The 21,358-nt window shown below is 33.2% G+C and overlaps 6 protein-coding genes across 6 annotated transcripts; 3 read left to right on the forward strand and 3 right to left on the reverse strand.

The window, feature by feature from the left end:
* The first annotated feature begins 762 nt into the window (after window positions 1–762).
* LOC126853603 (carbonic anhydrase 3-like) lies at window positions 763–2,031 on the forward strand. Its single transcript, XM_050599450.1, has 7 exons — window positions 763–793; window positions 911–1,045; window positions 1,131–1,275; window positions 1,366–1,471; window positions 1,534–1,636; window positions 1,716–1,856; window positions 2,027–2,031. Exons 1-7 carry the CDS (start codon window positions 763–765, stop codon window positions 2,029–2,031), a joined length of 666 nt encoding a protein of 221 aa, XP_050455407.1.
* A 367-nt stretch (window positions 2,032–2,398) lies between these two features.
* On the reverse strand, window positions 2,399–4,264 carry LOC126853605 (MYCBP-associated protein-like). The gene has a single exon (XM_050599451.1). It carries the CDS (start codon window positions 4,262–4,264, stop codon window positions 2,399–2,401), a length of 1,866 nt encoding a protein of 621 aa, XP_050455408.1.
* A 325-nt stretch (window positions 4,265–4,589) lies between these two features.
* LOC126853606 (carbonic anhydrase 12-like) lies at window positions 4,590–5,479 on the forward strand. The gene is made up of 5 exons (XM_050599452.1): window positions 4,590–4,605; window positions 4,692–4,907; window positions 4,984–5,125; window positions 5,211–5,316; window positions 5,426–5,479. Exons 1-5 carry the CDS (start codon window positions 4,590–4,592, stop codon window positions 5,477–5,479), a joined length of 534 nt encoding a protein of 177 aa, XP_050455409.1.
* An 801-nt stretch (window positions 5,480–6,280) lies between these two features.
* Window positions 6,281–8,569, reverse strand: LOC126853684 (uncharacterized). The gene is made up of 6 exons (XM_050599677.1): window positions 8,251–8,569; window positions 7,958–8,152; window positions 7,348–7,520; window positions 7,006–7,277; window positions 6,614–6,858; window positions 6,281–6,455 (listed from the first exon to the last, which is right to left on the reverse strand). Exons 1-6 carry the CDS (start codon window positions 8,535–8,537, stop codon window positions 6,281–6,283), a joined length of 1,347 nt encoding a protein of 448 aa, XP_050455634.1. The 5' UTR covers window positions 8,538–8,569.
* A 4,005-nt stretch (window positions 8,570–12,574) lies between these two features.
* On the forward strand, window positions 12,575–17,223 carry LOC126853705 (homeobox protein engrailed-1a). The gene is made up of 4 exons (XM_050599706.1): window positions 12,575–13,141; window positions 13,608–13,766; window positions 16,622–16,725; window positions 16,843–17,223. The coding sequence occupies exons 1-4, from the start codon at window positions 12,733–12,735 to the stop codon at window positions 17,137–17,139; spliced, it is 969 nt and encodes a 322-aa protein (XP_050455663.1). The 5' UTR covers window positions 12,575–12,732; the 3' UTR covers window positions 17,140–17,223.
* A 2,263-nt stretch (window positions 17,224–19,486) lies between these two features.
* On the reverse strand, window positions 19,487–21,055 carry LOC126853607 (DNA ligase 1-like). The gene is made up of 2 exons (XM_050599453.1): window positions 20,869–21,055; window positions 19,487–20,505 (listed from the first exon to the last, which is right to left on the reverse strand). The coding sequence occupies exons 1-2, from the start codon at window positions 21,053–21,055 to the stop codon at window positions 19,487–19,489; spliced, it is 1,206 nt and encodes a 401-aa protein (XP_050455410.1).
* Between the last annotated feature and the right edge of the window lie 303 nt (window positions 21,056–21,358).

Below are 21,358 nucleotides of genomic sequence, written 5' to 3' on the forward strand. Positions count from 1 at the left end.
ATATCTTCCTATCAAGTATACAAAGCATATCAAAATTTGAAAATTATATATACTGTAATTGTATGTATATAAATACGCTATTAATATGTTACAATTTATTTATCAACAGGTAGAAGCATTCAGAAATTTATATAATCATAAATGGAAACATATAGTAAGAAATTATAGATCACAACATTTTCTTCGTGGAAGAAGGATTTTCTTTGCCACAGATGTATGATATCCATGCACTAATTTAATTTATTAAAAATATATTATTATCAAAGAAATTATTACATTATATATGTAAAAGAGATTCTTATGTATATATATTTATTTGGTTATAAAAAAATAAATAAAAATATGGATATCAAAATAATGCGACCGTTATATGTATATATAAAATATTTTTCTTTTTTTCTAAGAATTCAAGATTTTGTAAATGTTATAAGCGTGCCATTTATTCTTTGCGGGTGTATTTACACATATTAATTCTAGTTCTCCATTTTTTTTTTCAATCAATTAAATTAAAATTGCACAAATACTTAAGATTTGAACTGCGATTGTCAATTGCGTCATGATAAGCTTTTATTGATATGAAGTAATGCATAATACAATCTCGAGATAACCGATCATCATCGTTGATGATTGTATAAATTATCTTCAAAGATGTTAAATTATAAAATGTAACATGATGACATAACTTTAAAACACAACTATATTATATATTAAAAAAATTTGTAGTTATATATTGCTGAATAATTGTTAATTAATATAATAATGATGAATTATATAGATAATAGAGCTGATACAAGTAAGTGAAAAAATATAGAAAATAAGAATGACAAGAGATCAGGATTATGCGTACTGTACTTTATAATTTTTAGTTTATTATCAGTCTATTCATTCTATATTAATATCTGTTTTCAAGGTTTTCAAAGAAGTGGTCAAGCACCGATTGATTTAATTGACGAAATTGTACAACCTAAGAGATTTCCACCGTTAATCTTAAATGGCCATTGGTTAAAAGATGGGAATGCAACCTTATTTAATGACGGCTCAACAGGTTACTCAATTTATTTTACATTTACATAATTTTGTTGGGATTTGCTTGTGAAATGCAATTGAATATCAAATTACTTTCTTATCAGTGAAGATTTTTTTGAATGGTGATAGGATTCCATCAACAGTGTGTGGTGGCCCTCTCGTAAATGATGAATACGAGTTTCATAATGCACACTTTCACTGGGGCGAAGACGATTGTAAGGGCGCTGAGCACACAATCAATGGTACTTGGTAAGAATGTAATATTAACCGTGATCAATAGTCGCATGTAAAAATTAGCAAATTATTGTTAGTGAAAATCTTATATTTAAATAAATGTAGGTTTTCCATGGAAAGCCACATAGTGCATTGGAACCGAAAATATCGCACTTTTGAAGAATGTTTAAAACACCGAGATGGTCTTTGCGTGTTGGCCTATTTATTTTTGGTATAATTATTATATTTGTTATCTTTTACGTTTCATTCTCTATTAACGAATTTCTCTTATAGGTCCAACCAGGATCTTGTCAATGGAGCAACATCAGATTTGATAAAATCTCTGAAAATTTACAATACGTTCAGAATGCTGGCTCAGAAATAAAAATTCCATCAAGTTAATATGGGAAAAAAGCTTTATCGTGTATGATATTATTGTGTTATTTTAAACCTGATAATACTTTTGTAATTTTTAGACTCTTTATCTTGGATGAGGTTAGCAACAAAATGTCCAAATTATTATACTTACTTGGGATCCTACAATACAGGTGCTTATTCGGAATGCGCAATATGGATCGTATTTCCAGTTATTATTCCTATACTATCATGCCAAGTAAGTTATGCAAAATATAAGGCCATAAATATTTATTTAAGTTTTATAAAATAATTATGGTCATCGATATTATTTTTAAATTAATATTCAATATTTGTAGAATATGCTGAAAACTTTTTTTTTAAATATAACAATAAACACACATATATAAAAATGTATCGATAAACTTTACAGCTTAATGAATTTCGAAAACTGCGGAATGAGAAAAGTAAATTTATAAAATCGAATTGGAGGGAGATTCAACTTTTACGAGGACGAAAAATATTTCTCGCTATCTCTTAACAAAAATTTATATTTTGCCTTAAATTTAATAAATTACTTCAAGTTTTTATAATTTTTATAACTTTATATATAACATTTTATAATATATTTATAACTTTATATAACAAATTAAATAAAAAAACGCTTAAATTTTTATATAGCTTATGTAAAATGCAATAATCTATTAAATTATTATAACATTAAACATTTAATACGCTACTATATTTATAAAATTTATTAATTATGGTATCTATATTGCTGAGAAAATTAATATAGTCATCTATATTATATTTTACTTTGTTTCTTCAACTTATTAAGCCTATTAAAAGAATCAATACTGGCGCAAACTCGTTCTATTGTTTCTTCCAGAGCTTTATATATACGAATAAAAAAGATTTCTCGGTAAAGCTGCAGATTTAAATCCTTTTCCTTCTCTTCCTGCAGTAACGTCTGTTTTTGATCGATTAACTTTTCTTTATATGCTTCTTGGAAGCTTTTATTGGCTCTTTGCAATGAAAGTGTTGATTCTTGTTGATCTATTTTTGTTGCAGAGTCTTTTCGCATCAAACTGTTCTTTTTCACAAATTTACTCTCATCTTCAAAACAATTCGCAAAAGCACATAAAATATTATACACAGTGTCATATTTATTTTTATGAGTGAAATCAAATTCGGTCAAATTGGGTCTGAGACTTTGTTTGCAAAGGTCATTGAACCGGGCGAGCATGTCGCGTTTGTAATTTGCATCCTCTATTTGTAAAAGGATATCTCGCAGAGTATCCAACGATAAGTTCCAGGGCGGCAAACTTTCATCGATAACGTCGCAATACATTTTCTGCAATTGCATCACGATACTCAGATGATAGTAATAATAGGGATTTAGAGAGGTGAATAGGTCGCTTGGCGAGAGTAACGGCTTATATGGCGGCTCTGATAGTTTGCTAGTCTCTACGTTAGTCATAATTTCCTCAACGATCGAGTGTATTGTCAAATCGCGAATACGATGATCCAAATGTTCTTCGATCGCTCGATGATCGGTCAGTTCTGACCTCCGACTATCGATTGCACAGCCCCAGAAGCGAAATACGAACGCCGAGGAACTCAATCTCGGTTCTATGATGAGTCGCCAGGACTCAGTGAAGACTGCTCGAGTTCTAGATCGATACCATATCTTGATCTTCACGATCTGTCCTGGAAGTATGATACCTTTCGTCTTGTTAAAGAAGAATGGACTTCCGCGTCTCTCGAGGGATAAATTCGATCGAAAAGTTGGCCAATCTCGCCAATGATACACGATAACACGAGTTCCTTTATTCTCGAGGACGATTTCTTTTTCGACGAGTTCATCAATGTTACTTGAGAAAGTTAGAGACCATGTGATAGGATCAGTTTTCATTGACTCGAAGAGACATTCTTTGAAGATGAATTCTTGATCTTGGATCTTCAGGATTATCGCTTGATCGGCATCTAGGCACGCCTTCTCATCATCGGACTTCGTGATGGTTATCAGCGGATGTCGAAAGAGCGGTTTCTTCTTTTTTTCAAACTTGTGTCCTTGAACGACCAACTGTTCCGTTTCCGGTTCCTTCGGCAATAGCAATGCTATTTCCTCAGCCAGCTCGACTTTACGCGTCTTTAGATACTTACTACGTTTCCAGGATTCCTCCTTGGTTTTCAACGCGATAAGATCCCGTTCCTTCGCTATCAAGTCCGGTAATCCAACGTGCATTAAATCCGGAGGAAGATTCAGATCTTTCCTAGTTGGAGTTAAAGCTATTTTAGGCAAGTGGCAATCGTGATTTGGCAAGAATTCAGGCGTTCGCCAAAATTCCGGCCCACCGCGATATTTATCGCCAATTACGGGTACTGGTATGGCCGCGTGTTCCATCAAACTTTTCATCTCGACGAATGCGCGAAATCTCTCCGAGGAACTTTGCAGCTGATCGGCTTGGGGGCGACCGGTAAGTTTCTCGATGCGTCGATTCTGCTTCTTTCGATCGGCGAGCCACTTTCGCCAATTTAGAAAAGGACGATCCTCTGAAAATACTGTCTCTTCGCAGAGGAGGTTATCCCTGGTCGTTACAAGTGACTTACGAGTTCTCTTCCATATTTTACGTTCTTCAGATTTACCGATTCTCCGCGCAAAGTCCATTTTTAATATATTTTATCTTTGATGTTAAATATTTTATTCCTTTTAATGTGTGTGTGTGAGAATCTGAACAAAATCTTATTTTTGATACACATTATCCTCAACTACAGAACATTGCGCTGTTTTTCTTTTTTTTTTTTTATATAAAAATATACCCTTATTTCGTCAAAAATATACAAAATATACAAAAAGTGATTTATTATTAATGATGTTTGATATTGATGGCATTTGAATTGAAATATAAGCAAAGTCGCACGTGCAATTTAAGGATAGACTGCATAAAGAGTTATCAATTAATAACATATACGACATAATATAATATATCGACATGAATGCTTCAACATGTATGATATGCATAAATTGAAATGGCATTTCTTTTATAGGGTAAGAATATTTTTATTATCAAATATTATTTTTTGCGATTTTTTAGATACTGATGATATTGAAGATATTGAAGAAAACTTGTCAGACATTGATGACGAAACGGTTAGATTCATACAACAATTGGCTAAAACTGATGGCAAATTGGAATCACCCATTGATTTGAATATCAGTTATATGAAAGTCGTGAAACTGAATCCTTTACAGTGGCTTAATTACACTGTCACGCCGAAGAAAATGAAACTTACGAACACCAGCTACACTGGTTAGGTTAAAAGTCAGATTTGTATATGCATAAAATTATTTGTACAAAAATATTTAATTGTATTTATTCCTAATAGTGATGCTTAGCGCAACATGGCATGCAGAAGAGCCGTATTTGTATGATGGCCCTTTCGCCAGTAAATATATTTTTTCACAGCTCCATTTTCATTGGGGTAAAACCGATATGAACGGTAGTGAACATTATATCGACGGTGGAAGGTACTTTTATTGTTTCTTTTTTAAATTACTTGTTTATTCGTTTTATTTAAATGCATTTTTATCGATGCATTTTATCGATGCACAGCATGCCAATGGAAATGCACGCGGTGCATTATAAAAGTGATTACGAGTCTCAAGTAGCGGCTCTTCGTCAAAATGGTGGAGTTACTATTTTAGTATATTTATTTCAGGTATTAAAAAGAGATTTTTATTTGTGAAAAATACTATGCAATTATATATAATATCTCTACATTAACTTATTTTCTATGAGTGTCTTTTTTATTTTTTGTTTGTTTGTAGTACATACATTCTAAAATGTCTTACTTCAGTACTGAAACACAAACATGTCTTTAAATATTAAAAAAATAATACGGATATATTTTTTGGAAGGCAAAAAAATAATAAATTATATACACAGCTTCAGGTATCTCCTAATCCACTTTTGGATGATATCGTGAAAGCGTTACCTTTTATCCGAACAGCTCATTCTTCCGTCCGTTTAGTGCCTTTTCACATAACAAATATTATGCGATGCTTTCAACATGATTACTTCGTGTATTGGGGCTCTATAATAATGACAAATATCAGAAATAGTATACTTTGGCTAATAAGCAGAGAACCATTAGGAATATCCATCGAGCAAGTAAGCTGCACTAGAATTGACAAGCAATGATTAAATAAAATATGATCGTCATATAATTATTGCTAATAGTCTAGCTTGTAATAAAACCAGTTTTATTTTTTGAGGTCGCTGAGTTTCGCACACTATACGAGGAGCATAATATTCCAATTTTGACAAATTGTCAACCATTGAAAGATAGAGGTGATAGAAACGTTTTCCACGTATGTCCTAGTGGATTCATATACGAAACACTTCGATCCATTCCACGTAATTCTAATGATTCATCTATTGTTCAAGACGACGTCGATAATAAACAATGATAAAATACTAAATTATATAATTATAATATATATATATATATATATATATATATATATATATATGTTATTGTAAGAAAGACACACATATAGATTACTCTTATATATTTGCTATTGCAATTATTTATAAATATAGAGTGCAAGATCCCTCATAACATGCTTTCGTTTAATTAATTTTATTTTTAGTCTTAAAATTTTGCAAAGTTTTCTTCAATTTTATTTCCTTCTCTTGCGACGCCTTTTAATCCTTTCTTTCTCGAGATCACATCCTGAGTAGAAAGAGGCACAGTCAATTCCGCCCAAGCCCAGGATGGATGCTTTCACAGAATCCAACATTGCCGACCATGGGGTTCTGTGTAGCATTCTGCCTGATAACCAGCTCATGCCCAAGCTGGAAAGAAGAATCTCGATATTATCGATTTCGAGAAACAACTTCAAACACTTCGCCGACCATTGATACTGCGTTGATCAATTTGCGAGATTCGATGGTAAATTTCTAGTTTTGTTTCTAGAAACCGCTTTGATAATTGCCATCACACATTTTATTACCTCCAAACGGGAACCCAGATTCTACGTCCGTCGTTGGTTTCCTTGGAATATTGATTCTCCTCGCACAATATCCTACGCAGACAATTACCGGAGTCTTCTTCGGCGATCATGACTGCTTCGATGGATCTGAGAATGCGATAAGACAGGTCATTCAAGTCCTCGTTGCTAACGGAAGATAAGGAAAGAGGAAGTGCGTTTCTCTTGGAACGTTGCCTAGTCGTCATCATCATCATGCCATTATTGTTCTACAACATAAGAAACAATTTTTTCAGCGAAGTGTATCATCAAAAAATTACATGTGTATATCTCTTCTATCAAATATTTTCACTGGAACAAAAACATATTTTTGAAATAATTAACAAATATTTTTTTAAACAAGATAATCTTAGTACCGCGGCATTCATACACAGCTGAATGATAAACAGGCCGAATGCTAAAAATGCAAGCGCGGTGAGCGCGATTTCGAAGAAATCCTTGATCGAGAGCTCCTTTCCCTTGGAATAGGACTTATGATCCTCTTCCTCGTGCTGCTCATGCGGTCCATAATATTCCTCGTGGATAGATGGGAAGAAATGGTCGCTATGGTGTCCAAAATCGCTATAATGATGACCGAATGAAGGTCCATAATGGAAAGAATGTTCCGACGCTGATGACGACCTGTCACCTATTCATGGAATATATAAATATCAAATCCTTCATCGCGCAACATTTGTGAAATAACTTCTGGAATTTACCTTCGTGAGGTGATCTGTAGAAACCCACTTTTCCAGATGGCAGAGGAGCTTGCATCGCGTACCCTGTCACTTCACCATCGAACTCATCAATATCATCTTCCCGAATATCTTGTTTCTTTTTTATTTTTTTGTGGGGCGCATAATGTCGATAGACATCGTCTAACGTAGTCGTTCTGTTATAAATAAGTGTAATATAGATATTTTTTTATATTGCATACTGTATAGCATTTTATAGAATGTAGCAAAAGATTATTGTAATTGAATATAGTTTTTCATAGACAAGATGAATTAATAATACATTACATATAGTTAAGTTTAGTTCTTTAAAGTATTTTAAATTAAATTTTAATAAAAATTTTAGATTAGAATTTAGTAAAAGTTTAATTTCTTTTTATTTTACAAATTAGAAAGTTTAAAATTTATTAAAGAAAAATAAATCATAATTTTGTGAAAAGTTTGTAATGAAATATAATATATATCTTTTGAGTCTAAATATATTCAATAAATTTATCGCCTGTATATAAAACTTATATAAAACTATTCAAAAATATGATTAATGATTGAATATGTTGAGATTATAAATAATTAAAAAATTCCTTAATGTGCTTACTTTTGAAGCCAATTTTTATATTTCGAGCTTCCTTCGTCCGCCAAAAGTTTATCGTGAATCGTAACATTGTCTACAAAATTATGTAAGTTGTCGGGTGGCAGGGATTGGGGACGTCGTTTCACTCTAGGAGTGCTCACTTCCTTCAAGATTTCTTCCGCCATATAACCGTGACAAAGATACTCATTCATTCTTGTTCTAATTTTATATATATATATATATATCAATCAATTAAAAAGACTTAATGAAACACTTTTCAATTTGTTAACTTTTTGATCGAATTATTTAATTCTTACCTATGATAGTCCATTTGATTTAATGCTTTATCGAAAGATCCGTCCACGGTTTCATTTGTCACTGTCTTGGAAATATTATTTTGATATTGATCACTAAACAGAAACGATCCAGGTAAAAGATCCACGGAAAGAATATCATCTTGATTGATACAGAATTCGTTGCCGTCGTCGAAACATTCTTGCGCCGATATCGCAATTAAAAAGAAACACATTGCAAAAAAATATATAACCGTGTAAATTCGTAACAAACGTTTTTCACGGCATTCTAACAAAATTTTTAATGCCATTTTTGCTGTGCCACGAGAGGTGCTGTTGAAACACGAAGACAACTGTGACTGAGAGGAGAAGACGACACGCTCATGTAATAATTCTCTCGTCTACTAGGAATAATTGCTTTAACCGTAACGTTCCTTGGACTTGCTATTAGTTTTATTTACAGTTTTAAGCATACAGAAAAAGTATCGTGCGCATGTAAGTCTAATTATAATAGAAATTCAGTCCAGATTTATAATATTCAAGAATTAACAAATTTAATAAAATAATTATTTAAAAAAAAAAAAAATATAAAGATACATAAAAAAGATCTAATTTGCCGGCATCAAAATCTGAAAGAATCGAAAAAAAACACCCGCATACCTGCTAAAAGCAGGGGTTGTGCCAACATCTGTTTAGATTCATGACTAATCCCCCGATTGGTGATAGCGCCCACCGATTTACGCGTAATCCGACACTCATGATTAAATACGTTTATTAAAAACCACTTACAACGCTCTTATGAATGTTTCAGAGAGCGAAGGGTCTAGCGGAACGTCCGCCCGGGTCGAGGTGGTAAGACAGGGTAATGGGGCCTTTGTTCCCCTGGGAACGCGCTCACCTGTCTAATATCTCGCGGGAGTGGCTATATCTGTACACACACCAAAAGCGGCCAGTTATACACCGAGCTTACTGAAAATTAATCGCGCAGTTTCGAAAGAATCTTTGCGTCTCGTCCTACCGACTGAAATAAACGTTTCTCACGCGATTATTAATGATATCGTAGTCGCAAAATCAGGTAAAAGTACATACAAAAATTATTTATTTACAATTTACTGAAATAAGAAATTGTAGGAAAACAAAATTCTTTTTTTTTTTAATTATTCAAGAATCTTGTAATTAATAATAATTGTCGGGGAAAAATAAGAAAGAAAATTGATAGATAAATTTGATCTCTAAAGTGTGTTTAATATTCTCTTCATTTTTGAGTTTAATACTTGTGATACGCACACTCTAGAAACGTTTCTATGAAATATTATTTTCAGTATGACGCAGACGAAGATGCGGTTTTAACAGCCCGCAGTCGAGGTGTGATCGCGCACTTCCTCTTTTGCGTGAACGCGACCTGTGGCGCAGTTTGTGCACGCGTGAATTCACCCTCCTTTTCTCAGGTGCTTGATTGATCGTTTCAATTATCCGGCGCAGCGTGCATCAAACGTGAGAGTAAACTTCGCAGCGAGCAAATGGATCGTTTATTCGAAACATTTACGAATGCTGGCTACCATGAAAACATTACGAATGGTGAAATCGCGTATATAACGTGAATAAATTGCAAGTATAATCACGCGTTATCTCTACGCTAATACGTATCAAACAAATCCAGAGCAGCCAATCAAAAATCACATATTAATTAAAAGCAATCTTTATTTTTTGCTATTTTATTTCTTGAAAAAATTAAATTTATGATTTAGATGATTTTTAGAAAAAGACATCTAACTATTACATAAAATGTAAAAGTAACGTTTAAGCGTTTACGCTAGCTTCCAGGAAGTAAGGTCCGCGGTCGTAAATTAATGTGCGCGTTGACCATATCGTTACTTCCTCTCTTCGCACCTAACAACGCGCCTTAAGCGCATTTCACTGTATTTAAGATTCAATATTTGTCACGGTCGCAAGTACGTGTAAAATGTTCAACCCCGTGTATAATCAGCATGCAAAAATGCATGTGTGACATGAGAGGCGAGCAAGCGTAAATTTACGTCTAAATGTGTAAAAATAACAAGCTCGCGAGCCACGTTGAGAGTTAGAACTCCCATCGATTTGATAATATGAAAAAAAATTGTGCATGTTTTGTCTACAGATTTTTATCTAAATTCATATGGAACTTTTGCGTAATTTTAAAGAATTATATTATTTTTGTTTTCAAATTAATTTGATTTTTTTATGCATGTAAAATAGAAATATATAATTTTTTTTAGATATAATGGCACATTTTCAATCATTACAAATTGTTAAATTATTATATTATTGTGTATTTTACATTTGTTTATGTGTGTAAAATTTCTAAAATTATTTTCTTCAATATAATAGTTATGTTACCCAAGTCTATGCGAAAAGGTTAATAATGACTGCGTTTTCAGAATACGACAATGCATGCTGAAGTGTCTAATGTATACAAAAAGATATATATTTGATATATGTTCTTCCACAAAGACGAAATAACTCAGACGTGGATCGGGGTGAGGATCGATGACGAGGAACCGAGCAATAGAAAGGGCTCACAATCGCCATTGGTCCTTTTAGCCACAGAAGCGAGTGGATTTACGGTGTACGAGGATGAACATTGAGATTGGCACAGGTAACCCGGAGACTAATGGACGTAGCATTCGCGAAAATGGCCGCCATACCGTGATCGTAAACAGAAATAACATACACGATATGGTTCGATAAGAGCTATCATCGACGCAGAAAGGTGAAAGTCTCCAATCATTGCGAATTGACGTTTCTTTTTTATTTTATTATATTTTTTAGAAATATCGAACATCTGTCTCTCGTTAAAAAAAAAAGTTTGTCTTTCTTTTACAAAATAAATTCTAAATCTTTCGAATAAACATATTGTGTTGAATCGATTTAAATTCTCGCGCAAGCATAACTTAACGTATATATTAACGTATTGTCATTGATAAATTGCAACATTATGTCAACGAGATATAATTTAATGTCTAAATATAATGAAGCGCGTATTTTCCCGTAGTACAGTGAGAACCACTGCACGTAGTTCGCTAAACGCGTGAAGAAGTGTTTTGCGGTAGTTTTTCATGATGTTCTTCGCGTGGCAGAAGCGTTTATCCATCGCTAAAGCGTGAAAGGGAAAGAGAGAACAGAATGACCATCGTTTTACTGGTATAAAGCTTCGAGATAGAGGGGTCAAAGAAGGCGGCCACTGCGCGAGCAGTATGCGCGTTTAGAACCAATCCGAGATCCACCCTTTGAACCCCTTTGAGTCCTTTCTCGTTGGAGAAACTCGCTAGTGCGCAAGCCAAATCGTCGAACTCGAGCACTTTTTTAGAAAGAATCATAAAGCACGTGAATATCTCGATAAAATTGGAATATAAGAAACATACCTATGAATATGTAAAGTTGTACTGTATTTATAGGGAACTGATAGGGTACTGATAGGGAACACGATATCTCGAAAAAAATACTAATATAAATACGTACAATAAATTACAAAATAAATGATAAAGTTTATGTAAAGTATATATAAAATATATAATTATATAAAAGGATATTCTAATAAAATAGTCTAATAAAATTAATAAATGCTGCTGATAGTCTTAGTAACGATCATCAATAGATGCAATAATACAAGTTAAAGTATAAAATTTTAAATATATTACGCATACATTTTTATATGCTTTTTATATTTGTATTTAATGCTTGATATATTTATGTACATCATGCGACAAAGATAACTAAATTATATGCTAAATTCTATTGCTAAATTTTATAAATCATGCGTTTAACCATCGATGAAAAGATAGACACACTATTATAAATATTACGATGAATTTTGACAGCTATAATAAAGGTTCTAAAATAGGAAATCAACCATAAACTGCTAAGATTCTGCGATCCCTACTCCGAGATATAGTAAGTGGGGAGATCCGGATGTGAGAGATATTCTTCCAGCCTCACGGGATGACCTTCCTGTGGGAAATTGGAGGGGATGCTGGGAGGTTCTTCTCTGGACCACAGACACGTGCCACTTGTCATACTTTCGGAAGTACTTGCTTTCGGACGGTTCGGAGGGAGATTAGTACGAGATCAGATGTGATTGATTCGAAGGATAACGCGTGCTTGTCTCCGATTAATTAATACTAAATTTATTAGACAGAATACAAAGATATCTTTTATTATTAAAAATACAAAATAAATATATATTTTACTGATTAAAAAATATAAAATTGTTTTTGCTAATCTTATTGTGCGGCATTGAATAAAGATAAACATGGCAGGCGCAAAGCAATCGAGTTTCAAACTTGTGTCAATGAATAATTCATAAAAATAATTGTGAAATATTTAAAAAAAAAAAAAAAACGTGAAAAAGCATTATTTCAATAACCCGATATTAAATGTGAAGTGGGCAAATTTGGATTAGAATTACTGGAAGATATTAACGAGTAACATCGAGCTCATCGAACTTCATCAATACTATAACCGAGATCGATGATTTATCACAGAATGGAACTCTGTCAGAATCGCGAGAAAATAAACAATGACGTTTATGATCTTTGTCGGACGCGCTCGCTTTCGAATGAGAATGAAGCCTATCCAAACGATAATGAGCGAAGCGACAGATCACCGATTGTCAATCGGGAATCTATCGAATATGTATCAGATTCCAGTTGCGAAGGTTACAGGGAGTTTCAAAAACAGCAGACCGAAAGAAGAAATTTATCCCCGATTGCCGCGTCTAGTGCTTTCACGATCGACAGTATCCTCGGAAGAAATGAGAAGAGAGATGAAACTTCGAGAATAGATAGTTCTGGTGATAAAGAAGAGGATCAGGAAGAAATGGACGATAGGATTGAGGGACATTTCGTTAGACCAACAGCGATACCAGCCACACGTCCTGGTATGTCATAAATACGTATTCTACTGCTGAATGAAATTTTCATGTGTATACTTTAAAAAAGAGATGAAAGAAACAAGAATTAAAGAAACAAAAATTATGTTAGTTATATTAATTTTTAATATAACTAGCCTACTGTATGCCGCATACATCGGTGATTCAGTTATTGTATTCCTCTGTTTTTGGATACGTTATTGGCAAAATATTAAATACTTTATAACATAAAAATTAAATATTATAATATTTATAATAATAATAATAATAATAAGAATATAGTAATATTTTTATACAATATCCATTTATATATTATTTTTATATTTAAAATTTTATCCAAAGATGAATGATAAAATATAATATAATTTCTTCAAATTTAAAACTTATTTTTGTACGGACTTAATTAAATAATTATATGTTTTAAGTATTTGTTTTAAAATGTCTTTTTAAAAACATATTTTATATGATTTAATAGATTTAGAAGGAGCTTTATACACTCATGCGGGATTTCCGTATCCTGAAGGCGCTTTAACTGACTCTTCGGCATATTCCGCAACGTCACTTGCATCGGCCTCATTATTGTATAGTAGTTGGTTTGCTCAAACAAAACCTGGACAACTATTTGGCTTACAAGGTAAGTTTAAAATCTTAGAGTAAATTTAGTTTATTTCTAAATCATATCGAAGATCGCAATTCTTATCGGATAAAGTTTCATCTCTAGAGAAAATAAGAAGAAGAAAATAGAATAATTTAATTTGTTATTAAAAAGTATCTTTGATTTATCCGATGTTAAAAACATTCAGGTATTGTTCAGCTCTTTCTCTCTACAAAAGTATTCAACAAATATTTTATACGCGAAAAGAAAATTCTTATGGTTAGATATGTTTTTTCTTGTGTTCGTGAAAGGCACGAATGTTCTCGAAGAGAATCGCGACGACAAAGGACTCTAATTATTATCCACTCGTAATAACTTACCGCTGTAATTCCATTTTCGCGAACAATACCGAGAGAGGTGTAAGGTGGGCACCCTCTTTCTCGGCTTCAACGAATATTGGATATTATACGAGGCGCCTACGGTAACAGCTTTTCGACACGCGAGGTACACATCAGTGGCCCAGTTGTTGTATTCGCCTGTTTTTCCGCACGTTTTGACAAAATATTAAATATTTAGCCACATAAAAATCAACTATTAATTAATTCATGTAATATTTCAGTTTTCTTGCTTCCCTTTTATTTTAATTTAACGCGAAATTTTTATACTTTACCATTGCTTTGAAAATTCCATACAAATAAATATAATTTCTTTGAATATTTCGACACTCTCTCTCCCTCTCTCTCTAATATTACAAGTATAATACAGATGTAAGATTGCAGATTTGCAGTATAAAAGTTGCAAACGAGCTACCATAATGTCATAAAATTACGAGTCAATCTTCAGCTGAAATCTTAGATATTTTACGATTGCGAGATTGAAATCCGCCATCGCTGTTTCTCCCTTTCTGGCTACTATCCGCTATACTGTTAGGAGCCCATTTATCAGCACCGTTGGTCTAACTATCTTTCGCGAAGGTGTTAAATGTCTCTGTACACTCGTAAATCTTGGTCCCGCCGGTTCTTCTTCTTCGTCACCGTACGTATTCTCCTTTCCGGTCATCACAACAGCCTCTTTCTTCTAAGAAGTGCAATCATTTTTTATTCGTGCAATTCGTGTCTATTATTTTTATTATCAAAAATATCTATCTATATTATATCGATGTAATTTACATAATATAAAGCGGCTCTTGTGAGATATTTGCTAATTAAACTTTACTGATTTTATCTGAAAGTATATAATGTTATCTAATAAAATGTTAGATAAATATGTATTTTACGTCGTGGAGCTAAAAAAACCACGCGTTCTTTAAATATTATTGGCAAAGCATACATCGAGTTTTGTATTGAACAGAAGAAACAAGTATTGAAAGATTTTAAGTCTTTAAAATCTATCGTGAAGATTACGAATTTGCACAATAGTTAACGTATTGTTACAAATAAAATGTGTCGGCATATTTGAAATAGATATAAAAAATGTGTGCTATAAAAAGAATTTTTGTATACATTGAACACAGTAAGCTCATTTTATCCGAGATAAATCTACAATTTTCACGTCGATATGATATTTTAGCTGATAAAACTGTGTCGTTCTGCGTAGTCGTAGGCACGCTAGAAGGGTTCAGTAAAAACGCAAAGGTCTTGTACAAATACGCGACATCTATTTGTTGACTCGTCATGTAAGGGCCACTCGGCTAACTGGTGATTAAACACGAGGAAAGAGCAAAAAAAATTCTATTTCTATGTAGAAACGTCGCAATCTTGAGAATTCCCCGTCAGACAAGCCAATGCTATTTTCAGAGTTCCGCGAACAAACAATACTACGAGAGAAAAGAAAGAATAACATTCTCTCTGTTAGTATTAATAATTTTGCTTATTAATCATTTTTTAAGAATTTAACATTGCACTTTTGATTGTAAGCAACTCTCGTATCTGTAAATGTAACTGATTGTGACTGATACACATTTCATGTATATTTCTGTATACACAAAAATTATAAAAGTATCGCCGATGAAAAATGAGAGAAACTACTCAATTCTGTGCGTCTAAAATTATTTTCTGTATAAAAAGAATAATAAAAATAATTATTTAAATATATATAATAAAATATTAAATAATTATTTTTAGCCAAATTTAGTATTTTTCTTTTTTTCTGTTTTGCATTCCTTTTTCTCTTTCTCTCTCTTTTTTTCTATATAATTGTTTCACATACAATAAAATTTTTCTATATAATATTTTTATAAAATTTTTATCATTCGAAGAGCATTAAATAGAAAAAAGAATAAATAGAAAATCATAGATTTGTTTAATTCAATACATTATAGTACTAAAGTAGCTGTTATTGTTATTCTCGTACTTTTTATATTTGTATTCTAGCGCAAACCATACGCGGATATTTGCCGATGTGATTAACAAACGCCGTATTGTTTTAGTGCGACTAATTACGTTATAATGTCTCATATCTGCGTGTCAAAGGAAATGTGTATTACTTCTTTGCACTACGATGATAATCGCATCCAAACGTTCTCCGTCATAAACTGTTTGCGTAGCTCGTTGCCACTTCGTCCCGATGATGTTGACAACAGAATGTCACACATTCCGCAAACAGTCCCACACGTTTTAGACACGTTCGGTAATTCTACATAGGGCTCTCGGTAAATGATGCCTCGAAATCGTAAGAAGGTGATAATTGAGTCCGGACTGACGAAGTTAGCCGAGCAATTAAGAAGCGCGATTAGAATATTAAATTTTGATTATCACGGCGATAAATCTCCAGAATGCCATAAAGTGTCAGGGATTTTAAGGGCCTCTCATGTAATTAACAATGACGTAGTTTTAATATTACCGATCATATGTCACAATTAACAATAGTGATATAAAATCTAATGATTTTTGCAGCACCCAAACCGAGCGGTAGAAGGTCGAGGAAACCGGGTATCGATCGAAAACCGCGTCAAGCTTATAGTGCGAAACAATTGGAAAGACTCGAGGCAGAATTTAAGGTATATTTCGCGCTTTCTGTGTCTTTTCTTTTTTCCCTTTCTCTTATATGTGACAACATCTTATTATCTTTCTCGTAAATTTTCTTCGTATGACGCCGAATATTTTTATCTTCGCAGATCGATAAATATCTCAGCGTGAGCAAGCGCATGGAGTTGTCCAAGTGTCTGAATCTTACCGAGGTGCAGATCAAGACGTGGTTCCAGAATCGCCGCACGAAATGGAAGAAGCAGCTGACGTCGCGGCTGAAGATCGCCCAACGGCAGGGACTTTTCCCACCGACGTACTTTCCGACAAGCCAGTATCCTCTATTGCCGTATTACGCGGCGCCTTTGATGTTCGGAGGTCCGTTGTCGGATGACGCGAACTCTAGCTTGCCGACTCGATCCACTGTATCCTCCTCAGATACGGTCTGACGCAGCACAGACTCGAACTACTTGGTCGATTGTCGGCCGGACGACCGCGAAGTGCAATAAGACCTTCTGTTGGCCATTGCAAAGTTTTCGAGTGTTTCCTTTTTTTACGTTATTATACGAAGATTCTTATCTATAATATAAATTTGGATATCGTTGAGTAAAGATTATTTGTATAATTATATACTCGTAATCCACAGCGTAAACGTACATGATTTGTGAAGCGATTTTTTTTTATTATGATACATCTCTGTGAGATAAATTCTGATTTATTGTACATAAAATACACAATAATTGTATATTTGCGTTCTATTTGCTGGAATTTTGCGCAAGATACCCTGATTTTTTTCTCGACTTTCTGAATTTTTAATTGTAGAAATGTAGATTATATTCAAGCAAAAGTGCGATATAAAGCAACCTTTCCTCTTGATTTCTAGAATTTCCTATCAGATTGATTTGTCTTTGTTGAATATATAAAATGTGATTACTCAAGATTTGTGTTATGAAGATTATGTGAAAAATAGATAGTTCAGAACTTATTCATTTGTTCTGCATTTGCTCTGAAGAGATTCTATTCCAATAATAATCAAGAGAATATACAAACATTCCAAATTGCAATCGTCTTTTAGACAGAGATTATGTTTACATCGTATATAAAATACAATGATTGCAGATTCAGATCATGTAATATTTACAAAAGTTGTGTGAATAATACGAACTCATGATTTTTTCACATTTCCGGCAGTGGCAAGATAAGATTGTATTCAAGTGACATTTATGTGTAAGTGACGCGGAAGTGACACAAATGGCCGCACGGAAATGCTATGTAAAAAACACATAAAAATAATATGAAAACGATATGGAAATGTGACGTTGATATAGACGAAGTACCTGATGTCTCGCATTTAATTTTTTTCACTCTGTTGAAGTTTCGAGCATGTTTGCAGTGAAATTAAAAAATTTATTAATATATATTAAACGGTAAAAAATGACTATATCTACATGTAAAATATTTTTGCACGTTTCATGCAAAAATATTTGTTAAAGAATTTTATTTTGCAATTCTCACACGAATAAAAACAGTTAAATATATATATATATATTTTTTTTTCTATTTGTTTTGATTTTGATATAAAAATATTTGTTATTATTCTATTTTTTATAACTTTATTTAGGTAACTTTGTATTTGCAATACAAGAGAAAATTGAAACAAAACAATATCTTCAATTTTTGACTGCATTTTTAACTCGAATGTTTACTAGTTTAATAAGTATTTATTAAATAAATAATTAATTAATTAAAACATGTCACAAATTATTTTTTCGTTTTTGTAAACAATTTTAAAAAAATTATTATAATACTCTTGTACTTTTTGCTCGAAATATTAACAATGTCTTCGTTTTTAATAACTATAAAGAAACTATCTTTGCTTTCTCGCAAATCCTCATGGAACGAGGTATGAAGGAGCAATATAATTAAAAGACTTAAAGGCTTCTAAGGAAAAACGCTGCACTTTACTATCTTTAATAAAGAGCGAGATAAAAAGGAAACTTCTTATCGTTTATCAAACTTTGCGAGAATCATAACGAGGAAAGGTTGAAGGCGGAAGAATAAAGAATGAGAAAAGCAAAAAGGATGAGATTTTATGTTCGATGAAAGAATTATGTGTACGCAGGACACTCTGCTCTAACTAACTGTTTTAACTTGTGCATAGTTTAACAAATTACATCTTTTGTTTATGGTGTATGCGCGTATAAATGGAACCAAGCTTACCCAGCAAGGTATAATTTATTGACAGAGATATAAGCCAAGCTGTAGCATTACGTGTTATCGAAGTTATTCGTATACAACATGCAATTCAAATATACACTCAAGTTAGGACCGCGCATTTCTATGTGTAAAGTTTATGGGAGAGTCGCGGTAAAATGTCGTTTAAAAAAAAGATCGTGAATTATCAAATGCCTCCTAAAAAAATATAAAGTAGTATCGAAAATATAACTAACGCTAAAAGTGTAACTAACTCTACATGATACATAACTAGCTCTCTCTTTTCTCTTTCCAGCCATAAATTATACCTTTCCGTGTAAGTTTTTATAGCTTTACCAAAAAAGTAAATAAATAAATACTTTATTTTTAAATTTTGTACGAGAAGGTAGAAAGAAAATTCGATAAAAATGGAATTCTCGATAATACTGCGTAATTACAGATTTTGATAAAATCACGAGAATCTTTCAATATATAATATAAAATAATAGGATTACGCGCAAGAATTGAGAGATAATGATGCGTATAATTATTTCTTCAAATAATTAAACATCACAATTAATAAATTCCGATATATCAAATGTATCAAATATTCTTGTCCCTGCAACACTTTTCGTTTCTTGGCACGCGTTTCTTCGCGTTATCATCGCATTTAACGGGCGTGAATTTATTAGCCTCACAGACATGCCGTCTGGCCGGGCATTTCGTCCGCGTCAACCCCAGGAACATGTTGAACTTCTTGCGCTTTTTCAACTTCGGCTCCGTTTCTCTGCACTGTACCACAGTCGTACTGGGACAGAATGTACCGATCTCGCGTGTCCTCACTTTGATGGACGACTGTATGGTGCGCAGTATCGTACCGCAGCTCTTATCGTGCGTTGAGCGTGCGTCCGTGTGAAATTTATGATCTAAAACTTGGATAGACTTGTGGAACTGCTCGGGTTTGGCGCTGGCGGTTGCGATCGCCAGCGTATTCTGCGCGCACAAGTAACAGCAGGCCTTTGTGAAGTCGGTGAGCGATAAAGGCGGTTTCCTGGAGACGTCATCCTTGGAGATCTGTAGGTCCTCGTCGCGCGTTACCAAGTGCGTATCGATAAAATGCGGCATTCGCTCTTCCCACTTACGTCTTTCTTTCTTCTCCCTTCTTTCCTTTTCTTTCCTCTCCTTTTTCCTCTCCTCCTTGGTTTTCTCATGGACATCCTTATCGGCAACTTCCACCACTTCATCCGCTTCATCCACTTCATGTTTAGGATCTCTCTTGGGTTTTCTCGGAACAGTCCGGTGGCTTATCGGTTCTCGGTGCAGAATACCTGATTCACTGGTAACCGCTGCGCGGCCTGGTTTTTTGCACTTGCTTCGCTCCATCATTCGCTTAAAAAACCGTCTCGTTGGCTTTTGAATGCGTTCGGTATATTTTTTCTTCCTACGGCACAATTTTACGCACCATAAAGGCCTAACACAGGATGATCGGCACTTAGGTAAATCGAGATCAGATGTGTCGACACTTTTGTGTTCCTCGTGCTTGGAATTTTTTGAGATGCCCCGATTTTCCATTATGTCATTGATATGACGATAAATGGCGTTATGTCGATTTAACGGTGCCGCTGCAAACATAATGATTATCCTGATCAAATAACTATAAAGGATTGCAAAAATGATAATGATAATAAATAGGAATCATTTTATTACAAGTAAAAATAGCTGTTATATCGGGAGAGAGAGAATTCTCAATAATTTAATTATATTTAAATTAATTTCTGCTTTTTTAGTAAACTTATTATTTTCGTTTCTTCTGACATATTATTAATATATCGTTCTTAATATATTATACATTTGGATCAATTTTAATAAAACGAAAAAAAAAACGATATCCGCAATACGAAAAATTGAAAACGGAAACGATGTAAAAGCAGAAAGGGAGTTATTTTTCAGGTTGATTCACAAAGAGTTGAATGTATATTGCTTACTGCCAGATTTATTTGTTGAGGAATGGGCAGCATTTTGTAATAAATGCCTTTCGTATTCCATTTGTGCATTTTTGCCAGATATTTGTTCCTTAGGATGTCGTGATGGATGATCGTAATGGATGATCGATCGAACGTCCTCTGCGGATCGATCTGTTACAGATTTATCCGAATTCACATTCGGACGCATTTTTATCTAATCCGATTTTCTTAGGTTCCATTCGTTAAAAATTAATTATCAGCAGAATTATTTTCAGTTAAATATGTAGCTTCGACAATGTGAATTAAATTGTTCCACATTTGCAATAATTTATTTCTTGAGATTTTCTAATTTTCTGAGAGAGAAAAGATAATATGAATAAATAGTTTTATTATTTTAGATAATTAGTTTAAATAACATTAATTTTTAAACTTGATTAAAAAAGGTTACTTTTGATAGGTTAACATCATGTACTCTTGAATAAAAAATGAATGAATGGGATAATACTTATAA

The sequence above is a fragment of the Cataglyphis hispanica genome, chromosome 12 (assembly GCF_021464435.1).
Source record: "Cataglyphis hispanica isolate Lineage 1 chromosome 12, ULB_Chis1_1.0, whole genome shotgun sequence".
Lineage (NCBI taxonomy): Eukaryota > Metazoa > Arthropoda > Insecta > Hymenoptera > Formicidae > Cataglyphis > Cataglyphis hispanica.

Bases quoted from the DNA above. Each gene is read 5' to 3' on its own strand.
- LOC126853603 (XM_050599450.1), top strand. From the start codon at position 763: ATGAATTATATAGATAATAGAGCTGATACAA. The intron at 1,046-1,130 runs GTTACTCAATTT...CTTTCTTATCAG, and splicing joins ATTTAATGACGGCTCAACAG to TGAAGATTTTTTTGAATGGT. The intron at 1,472-1,533 runs GTATAATTATTA...TTTCTCTTATAG, and splicing joins TGTTGGCCTATTTATTTTTG to GTCCAACCAGGATCTTGTCA.
- LOC126853605 (XM_050599451.1), bottom strand. From the start codon at position 4,264: ATGGACTTTGCGCGGAGAATCGGTAAATCTGAAGAACGTAAAATATGG.
- LOC126853606 (XM_050599452.1), top strand. The intron at 4,908-4,983 runs GTTAGGTTAAAA...TATTCCTAATAG, and splicing joins TACGAACACCAGCTACACTG to TGATGCTTAGCGCAACATGG. The intron at 5,317-5,425 runs GTATTAAAAAGA...GTTTGTTTGTAG, and splicing joins TTTTAGTATATTTATTTCAG to TACATACATTCTAAAATGTC.
- LOC126853684 (XM_050599677.1), bottom strand. From the start codon at position 8,537: ATGGCATTAAAAATTTTGTTAGAATGCCGTGAAAAACGTTTGTTACGA. The intron at 8,153-8,250 runs GTAAGAATTAAA...ATATAAAATTAG, and splicing joins AATCAAATGGACTATCATAG to AACAAGAATGAATGAGTATC. The intron at 7,278-7,347 runs GTAAATTCCAGA...TTCCATGAATAG, and splicing joins CTACAGATCACCTCACGAAG to GTGACAGGTCGTCATCAGCG.
- LOC126853705 (XM_050599706.1), top strand. From the start codon at position 12,733: ATGATTTATCACAGAATGGAACTCTGTCAGAATCGCGAGAAAATAAAC. The intron at 13,142-13,607 runs GTATGTCATAAA...ATGATTTAATAG, and splicing joins GATACCAGCCACACGTCCTG to ATTTAGAAGGAGCTTTATAC. The intron at 16,726-16,842 runs GTATATTTCGCG...TTATCTTCGCAG, and splicing joins GACTCGAGGCAGAATTTAAG to ATCGATAAATATCTCAGCGT.
- LOC126853607 (XM_050599453.1), bottom strand. From the start codon at position 21,055: ATGCGTCCGAATGTGAATTCGGATAAATCTGTAACAGATCGATCCGCA. The intron at 20,506-20,868 runs GTAAGCAATATA...TTATGTTTGCAG, and splicing joins CTCAACAAATAAATCTGGCA to CGGCACCGTTAAATCGACAT.